Below are 9,312 nucleotides of genomic sequence, written 5' to 3' on the forward strand. Positions count from 1 at the left end.
TCTAAATTCCACCAGCCGCCGGGGTGGGATTCGAACCCCTGTCCCTCAGTCTCTGCATTGCCAGCCCAGTGACATTCCCGCTATCCTGGAGCGTAAACTCTTGGATGAATTTCCTCCTCAAAAAAAAAAGAAGGGCTGGATGGATAATTCGCCGAGGGCCGAAAATGGTTCCGAATCAGTGCTTAGAACATAGAACAGTACAGCACAGAACAGGCCCTTCGGCCCTCAATGTTGTGCCGAGCCATGATCACCCTACTCAAACCCACGTATCCACCCTATACCCGTAACCCAACAACCCCCCCTTAACCTTACTTTTATTAGGACACTACGGGCAATTTAGCACGGCCAATCTACCTAACCCGCACATCTTTGGACTGTGGGAGGAAACCGGAGCACCCGGAGGAAACCCACGCACACAGGGGGAGGACGTGCAGACTCCGCACGGACAGTGACCCAGCCGGGAATCGAACCTGGGACCCTGGAGCTGTGAAGCATTTATGCTAACCACCATGCTACCCTGCTGCCCCCTTGTTCCGGCAAAATGGATTGAACGACCTTGATGTGGACTAACTGGGGAAATTCCTGCAATTTCCCCCCCCCCCCATGTACCAGAGCATTTAACTTGAGTTAAGTTGTGACGTTCCCTCACCAACTCTCTCCCCCCCCCCCCCCCCCCCCCCCCACACACCCACAACCGACCTAGTTGTAAGGAGGGGTAGGGGCAGATTAAATGCATCATGGGATGGGTCATGTGTTTCTGGGTAGGGTTTATACTTGGGGAAGGCGGTTGACTGAGGTCCCAACAGGGAGACGTGAGCGTTAAAAGCCTTGAGGGTATCTCTCTAATGAGAACTTGAAAGCAAGCAGGTCTTGACTTCTTCTTCACCTCCCGATTTTACTCTGTTCTTCAATCGCTTCTCCCCCAGCCCCACAGTGCCACCTGCACCCCCTTTGCGTACACGTGCGGTGTGTCAAACGATAAGCGCGGTCTATGAAACAATTTCAGCTCTTGATTCTAACTTGAGCACTGGGGAACATGAACTCCTTCCCAACGGCGAGAATGGACAAGTCTATCCAACTTTAAAATTCGCCCCATGCCAGGGAATACCGCTGAAATTCCCTTTGAGAGCTTGCGTGGGTTGCATCATCGTTGTGGGCCACCATTCGGCCCATGATGCCTGCACCGGCTCTCCAACCGGGCATCGTGTGTTAGTGCCACCCGCCCAGCCTTTTCCCCGTAACCCCCCCCCCCCTCACACATTAATTATCGGGATAGAAGCATCGAACGCCCCCTTGACCACCTCGATTGAACCTACCTCCACCACACTCTCAAGACAGTGCATTCCACATCCCGAATCGCTCGCGGTGTGGAAAAGATACTTCCTCACATCACATTTGCTTCTTTTGCAAGTCAACCTTAAATCTGCATCCCTCCCGTACTCGATCGTGGGAACGCTTTCTCCCTGTCCGCTCTGTCCACGATTTTGAACATCTCTGCCAAATCTCCTCAGTCTTCTCTCCACGGAGAACAATCCCGAACCTCTCCAATCCACCCTCTCAGCTGAGGTTTCTCATCCTTGTTAACCTCTTCGGCTCTCTCTCCAACGCGGACACATCCTTCCCACAGCGTGGCGTCCAGAACTGTGCCCGATATTCCAGCTAAGGTCTAACTGGTGTCGTGTATAAGTTCAGCGTAACCTCCTTGCTCTTCTTTTTTTTTTTCTTTTTTTAAATTTAGATTACCCAATTATTTTTTCCAATTAAGGGGCAATTTAGCGTGGCCAATCCACCTACTTTGCACATTTTTGGATTGTGGGGGTGAAACCCACGCAGACACGGGGAGAATGTGCAAACTCCACACGGACAGTGACCCAGAGCCGGGATCGAACCTGGGACCTCAGCGCCGTGAGGCGGTTGTGCTAACCACTCGGCCACCGTGCTGCCCATCCTCCTTGCTCTTCTGAGGGCAGCACGGTAGCACAGTGGGTAGCACAGTTCCAGGGTCCCAGGTTCGATTCCTGGCTTGGGTCACTGTCTGTGCGGAGTCTGCATGCTCTCCCCCCGTGTCAGCGTGGGTTTCCTCCCACACGTCCAAAAGATGTGCGGGTTAGGTGGATTGGCCGCGCTAAATTGCCCTCAATGTCCAAAAAGATTGGGCTGGGTTACGGGGATAGGGTGTGGGCTTAGGCGGAGGGCTCTTTCCAAGGGCTGGTGCAGACTTGATGGGCCTCCTTCTGCACTGTAAATTCTATGATTCTTCTACTCCGTGCCAACTTTAAAAAAAAAAATTTAATGTATCCAATTACATTTTTTCCAATTAAGGGGCAATTTAGCGCGGCCAATGCACCTACCCTGCACATCTTTGGGTTGTGGGGGTGAAACCCACGCAGACACGGGGGAGAATGTGCAAACTCCGCACGGACAGTGACCCAGAGCCGGGATCGAACCTGGGACCTCGGCGCCGTGAGGCAGAATTCTATGATTCTTGCCAACTCTGTGGTGGGTTCTACAGTGGCACATGGATGGCAGATGGAGTTTAAATGCCTTGGCACAGTGCATGGTTGGCTGGATTGTAAATGGGCTGCGGAGGGTTTAAGGAGTGGGATCAAGGCCTTGATCAGGTCGATTGGGGTTTGTGGGAGGGGGGGCGTAGATTAAATAAACGGATATATTCTGAGTAGAACTGGTGATATGGGAGGAGTTGGCTGAATGGTCCATGTTTGCCATTCAACGTGGCGACGATATTGTCACTGGACGAGTAATCCAGGGTAATGCTCCGGGGTCGTGGGTTCTAATCCCACCCCGGCAGATGGTGGAATTTGAATTCGGTTTCATTAAAAAAAACGATTAAAAATCTAATGACGACCGTGAGACCCCCATCTGGTTCACGAGCGCCCCCCTTTTCAGGGGAAGGGGGGGGAAATCTGCCGTCCTTACCCCGGTCTGGCCTACACGTGACTCTTTCCCCCCCCACCCCACCCCACCCACACACAGACACAGACACACACACACAGTAGTGTGGTCAGCTCTTAACTGCCCCCCTCTGAAATGGACGAATGCGACGCTCGAGGTTAAAGGTTAAACTGGGGGGGGAGCGCGATACGGGAGTCGGGGGGGGGGGGGGGGTGTGTGTGGCGCACCTCTTGTTTCTTGTTCGGTCGACGGGCTTCAAATTGGTTTTCATTCTTTCCATCCCCCCCCCCCCCCGCCGCCATTGTGTTCCAGGGTTGGAGACGATCCCCACGGCAACCGGGCGGCAGCTCCTCGTCTCAGGCTGGTGGGGCCTGGTGCGTCACCCCAACTACCTCGGAGACCTGATCATGGCGTTGGCGTGGTCGCTGCCCTGCGGTGAGTCCTGAGCGCCTGTCGAAATGGCGGGCTGTCTTCCTGACTGGCGGGGGGAGCCATTTGGCCAAAGTCATGAGGTGATGCGCGATCAATAACTACTGAAACGAGGATGTGGTCCGAACTGAAGGCTTTAATCAACAAGATGTTTCCCCAGCAGCTCGAGTACAGAAAGAAGGCCGGCTGCTGGCAAAACACGGGTTCTTATACCCCGCCTCACTGGGCGGAGCTACATTACATTCCGACCAATGAAATGCAAACACTTGGGCCAATGAGCAGCGAGCCTTCTCCACCTATGGTAGCTCACACTCCCAGGTACCGTAGTACCTCTAGTCATACTACCACATGAGGGAGGGTGGATAGGAAAGGAATTTTCTCCTTAGTAGAGGGGTCAATAACCAGTGTGTGGGTGGGGGGCATAGATTTTAAACTGATTGGCTGTAGGATTAGAGGCGGTGGGGGGGGGGGGGGGTGGGGAAGGAGGTGTGGAGCAGGGTCTGGAACTGGCACAGGGAGAGACAGAAACGGCCATCTCATTTCATAGGTGTCCAGAGATGTGCCTCGAGGGTCCTAACCCGCGGACCAAATGGTGGAAAGTGTGGAGTGGGAGGTGGGCTGGAGTTAGCTCCTTTTTTTGGGGGCCGAGTGGCCTCATCCTGAAATGAAAATCGCTTATTGTCGCCAGCAGGCTTCAAATGAAGTTACTGTGAAAAGCCTCTAGTCGCCACATTCCGGCACCTGTTCGGGGAGGCTGGTATGGGAATCGAACCGTGCTGCTGGCCATGCCTGGGTCTGCTTTCAAAGCCAGCGATTTAGCCCAGTGTGCTAAACCAGCCCCTGCGCTGTGAACCTTCTCTCTCCCTATCCTGAAGCGGGAATGACACCAGGAAGGCCTGTATTTCCGACCAAACCGCAGCTGGAATAGCGCTCGCCTTCCCGTAGTTGTTGGCCTCAGCGTTGCCGGGGCTAAGGTAGTCGAGATTCGAAGGTTTCCCACTCTTCCTCCTCAATACTGGAAAGCACTGGGATTCCTGGGTGGATTGTTTTGTCTGGGGGGGGGGGGGGGATAGTTCGGGAGGTGCCGTAACTCCCTCGGCTGACGTGCCTGTTCTTTCCCCCCTCCAGGTTTGGCGCACGCCCTCCCCTACTTCTACGTCAGCTACTTCACCGTCCTGCTGATCCACCGGGAGGCGAGGGATGAGCACCTGTGTCGGAGGAAGTACGGCTCGGCCTGGAGCGAGTACTGCAAGAGGGTCCCCTACCGGATCTTTCCCTACGTGTACTGAGGACCGCGTGCGCCGCTGAGCCCCTCCCCCTCCCCCGCTCCCCCACCCCAACCCCCATGGTCCCCAGTAGGGTCAGCAAACCCGGCGTAGGCCGGGAATCAAACCTGTTTTGCGCAGCCTGTTGGGGGGGGGGGTGGGAAGGGGGCAATTTGAACCCTCTCCCCCTCGAGCACAACGCCATGGGGAATTGGGGGGGGGGGGGTGGGGCGGGTAGAGGGGGGGGGAAAACCATGTGACGTGCCCGTTGGCTCGGCGTCGGCGCCGACAAACTGGCGGAAGCTGGGCGCCCGTGGGGGGGGGGGGCTTTTGAAGCGGGGCGGCTTTCGGGGTTAACGGGCGTTGGTTTCCCGCCCACCGGATGGAGCCCCGGGGGTCGAACCCCGCGGGGCAACTCGGGCCAAGCTCGGTGAGCCAGCGGCGGGAAGCCAGACGGACACGAGCCTCGCCGGGCGCCGAGTCGCGTCGGCCCAAAGGCTCCACTTGACTCGATCCTGATAGAACCCCAGCTGCCAGGAGCCGGTGAGGCTCTAGGCTGCGGCTGTTTGGGTAGGCCCGGCTCCTTTCTCACTCGGGATTTGTGAAGTAAATCGGGAGCTTCTGACTTTTTTTTAACTTTTAAAAATCTTCGTGATCACGTCGGGACAGGAGTAAGTTCATCCCACCACGTCCAGCTCTGCTTCTTGGGTACGAACAGATCCTGGAGTTTTGAAGCCTCCTTCATTCACAGAGCGTGGCCATTGCTGGCAAGGTTATCTCTCATCGAATCATAGGGTCCCTACCCGGGCCCACTCCCCCACCTTATCCCCAGGCACAATTCCGGCCTCGGGTCACTGTCTGTGCGGAGTCTGCACGTTCTCCCCCCCCCGTGTCTGCGAGGGATTCCTCCGGGTGCTCCGGTTTCCTCCCACAGTCCAAAGATGTGCAGGTTAGGTGGCTAGGCTGTGCTAAATTGTCCCTCCGTTCTTTTTTTAATATAAATATACAGTACCCAATTCATTTTGCCAATTAAGGGGCAGTTTAGCGTGGCCAATCCACCTAAGCTGCACATCTTTGGGTTGTGGGGCGAAACCCACGCAGACACGGGGAGAATGTGCAAACTCCACACGGACAGTGACCCAGGGCCGGGATCAAACCCGGGACCTCAGCGCCGTGAGGCAGCAGTGCGCCACCGTGCTGCCCCGTGTTGTCCCATAGTGTCCAAAGATGTGCAGGTTAGGTGGATTGGCCGTGCTAAATTACCCCTTAGTGTCCAAAGATGTGCAGGTTAGGTGGATTGGCCGTGCTAAATTGCCCCTTAGTGTCCAAAGATGCGCAGGTTGGGTGGATTGGCCGTGCTAAATTGCCCCTTAGTGTCCAAAGATGCGCAGGTTAGGTGGATTGGCCGTGCTAAATTGCCCCTTAGTGTCCAAAGATGTGCAGGTTAGGTGGCTTGGCCGTGCTAAATTGCCCCTTAGTGTCCAAAGATGTGCAGGTTAGATGGATTGGCCGTGCTAAATTTCCCCTTAGTGTCCAAAGATGCGCAGGTTAGGTGGATTGGCCGTGCTAAATTGCCCCTTAGTGTCCAAAGATGTGCAGGTTAGGTGGCTTGGCCGTGCTAAATTGCCCCTTAGTGTCCAAAGATGTGCAGGTTGGGTGGATTAGCCGTGCTAAATTGTCCCTTAGTGTCTTACAGTTAGGTGGGCTTTCGGGGATAAGGTAGGGGAGTGGGCCTAGGCAGGGTGCTCTTTCGGAGGGTCGGTGCAGACTTGATGGGCCGAATGGCTTCCTTCTGCACTGTAGGGATTCTGTGGTTCTATGTGTGTGGAATAATGATCACTGTACTGTACTGGATTTTGGGGACTTGTTCTGGTGAATAAATGTAAAATAGCCCCTTCAAACTAATGCTTTTGCACATTTTTGTTCTGTATTTCCTTTTCCTTGTTTTGGCTTTAAAAGAATTGTTGACTGTATCCTACAAAGGTGCAGGCAAACCTCATCTCGGAGAAAAATACGTTATAATTCATCACTGGTGTAACGAGTTCGGGGAAGGGCGCGAAAATCTGATCCCATATTTTCTTTGGCTGTGAGGAGCAATCGCAACTCGTGAAGTGTGCACCATTTTTACCATGTCGTTGCTGTTATGTTTCGTGTTGTGGCCGTCGTACAGATGCACACAGAACATCTCGTTCTTTAACCAGTAGAATGATTTATTAACCAACACGGGGGAAAGATAATGAATGAACTATAATACAGACAGTAACGAATAAATGAATTCAGCGAATTCTCCTGGAGCTACTTCTAGTGCGACTATCCTCAGGTACGACTTACTGCCAACTGGCAGGTGTCTTGAGTCACATGTTAGATCCTCTGTCGCCACCAGCTGGCACGAGGTCGCATTGAAATGATGAAATGAAAATCGCTTATTGTCACGAGTAGACTTCAACAAAGTTGCCGTGAAAAGCCCCTAGTCGCCACATTCCAGCGCCTGTCCGGGGAGGCTGGTACGGGGATCGAACCGTGCTGCTGGCCTGCCTTGGTCTGCTTTAAAAGCCAGCGATTTAGCCGAGTGAGCTAAACCAGCCCCTTGCTGACTAGATACAAAACTTTTTTTTTTGATAAATTTAGAGTACCCACTTATTTTTTCCAATTAAGGGGCAATTTAACGTTAAATTGCCCCTTAATTGGAAAAAAATAATTGCGTACTCTAAATTTATCAAAAAAAACCCCAAAAGTTTTGTATCTAGTCACCTAGCCTGCACATAGAACATAGAACAGTACAGCACAGAACAGGCCCTTCGGCCCTCAATGTAGTGCCGAGCCATGATCACCCTACTCAAACCCACGTATCCACCCTATACCTGTAACCCAATACCCCCCCCTTTAACCTTACTTTATTAGGACACTACGTGCAATTTAGCATGGCCAATCCACCTAACCCGCACATCTTTGGACTGTGGGAGGAAACCGGAGCACCCGGAGGAAACCCACGCACACACGGGGAGGACGTGCAGACTCCGCACAGACAGCGACCCAGCGGGGAATCGAACCTGGGACCCTGGAGCTGTGAAGCATTTATGCTAACCACCATGCTACCGTGCTGCCCACTGCTACCGTGCTGCCCACCCACAACATCTTTGGGTTGTGGGGGTGAAACCCACATAAACTAGGGGAGAATGTGCAAACTCCACACGGACAGTGACCCAGGGCCGGGATCAAACCCGGGACCTCGGTGCCGTGAGGCAGAGGTGCGAACCACTGCGCCACCGTGCCATCCTTATTGAACACACAATTAACCCAAAATATATACTAGAAACACCCAAGACTTGGATCTTTTACCGACCCACAAAGATAGATTGAACTGTGGCTCCGATTCCCGAGTCCCTCTGGTCCGTTGTTGCAAGGGTGAGTCTCACTGACAGCTTCTTCCTTCCTCCTCCGATGTCTCGATTGCCTCCGCCTGGAGTCTTCGCTGCTGATGTATCTCGGGGGTGCCTGTTGTTGTGTTCTACTTCTTCATGTCGCATAAGCTGCTTCCTTGATGTATACTCTGACAAAGGAAGGTTCAGACTTTGGAGATAGGTTTAACACATTTATTGAACAGTTAACAATTCTCCTACTTGAGTTCGACTCTCCTGCTAATCTTCCTATAGTAACTCAGTTTAACTAACCAGTCTGCTCTAAGCCATGTGGTGGGTGTGATGCTTCTGATCTGCCCCTGTCCTTTGTTGCGTGTTGCGCACCTGAGCTGCTGAGGAACCGGAATCTCAATCATCTTGCCTGGGTACTTTTGCTGGTAGTCACGGATCTCGCTGAGTTGAACTATATAGATTCAACAGGCACTCTCTGGTACCATGTTGTGTTCTGCTTCTTCATGTAGCATAAGCTGCTTCTTTGATGTACGCTCTGACAAAGGAAGGTTCAGACTTGGAGAGAGGTCTAACACATTTATTGAACAGTTAACACCTGTTTCTGTCCCCGCTCCATTTGCGCCCTTTCGAAATTTCCTCTGGCTTTCTGTCAGTGATCCCCCCCCCCCCCGGAGAGGGGTTTGGGGGGCGGGGGGAGGTCTCAGCACCCAATGATGACCGTTTGACAGGACACCTGAGCCCGCCCCAGGTGACCCATCCCTGGTGGGGTGGGCGGCACATAACCTGCCACCCGGATAAGGTAGCAGAGGAAACTCTGGGCGACCGAGAATCTGGCTCGATCTGGGCGACTGACAATAGGCCGGGTTCGTATCAATCGGGTGCGATAATCTGCTGATGGCCGATCGACAGATTGATGTGGAATTGAACCCTCCCCCCGCACTGGTACTGACGTACTAATGGGTCCATTACTGGAACTGACCACCCCCCCCCCCCCCCCCCCTTCAATCTAGAGTCTACTGCCATTGACGTCACCGGTCGCCCACCCTATTGTCATTGACGTGGCCGGATCCTCAACCTCAGGTCACCACCGGACCACATTATTACCACTGAACCCCCCCTCCCCCCCTCCCCCCCCCCCCCCCCACCATCGGGAACATTCTGAATCTCCCCTGTCTAATCCTGTTAGTATTTTGTACGTTTCTATGAGATCCCCTCTCACTCTTCTAAACTCCAATGAATACTGTATAATCCAAACCAATTTTGTCTCTCCTCATATGACCGCCCCGCCATCCCAGGAATCAGCCTGGTAAACCTTCCCTGCACCCCCTCCATAG

General features: G+C 53.5%; 1 protein-coding gene across 2 annotated transcripts in view; it reads left to right on the forward strand.

Moving 5' to 3' along the window:
- tm7sf2 (transmembrane 7 superfamily member 2) overlaps positions 1-4,683 on the forward strand; it is a 32,620-nt gene extending 27,937 nt beyond the window's left edge. For both annotated transcript variants that reach the window (XM_038787513.1, XM_038787511.1), the window contains exons 10-11: positions 3,226-3,348; positions 4,471-4,683. In XM_038787513.1, coding sequence (XP_038643441.1) covers positions 3,226-3,348; positions 4,471-4,631 — 284 coding nt within the window. In that variant the 3' untranslated portion in view covers positions 4,632-4,683. The remainder of the gene's footprint in view (positions 1-3,225; positions 3,349-4,470) is intronic.
- The last annotated feature ends 4,629 nt before the right edge of the window (positions 4,684-9,312 follow it).

This window comes from Scyliorhinus canicula, chromosome 31, assembly GCF_902713615.1.
Source record: "Scyliorhinus canicula chromosome 31, sScyCan1.1, whole genome shotgun sequence".
In the NCBI taxonomy this organism is placed as follows: domain Eukaryota; kingdom Metazoa; phylum Chordata; class Chondrichthyes; order Carcharhiniformes; family Scyliorhinidae; genus Scyliorhinus; species Scyliorhinus canicula.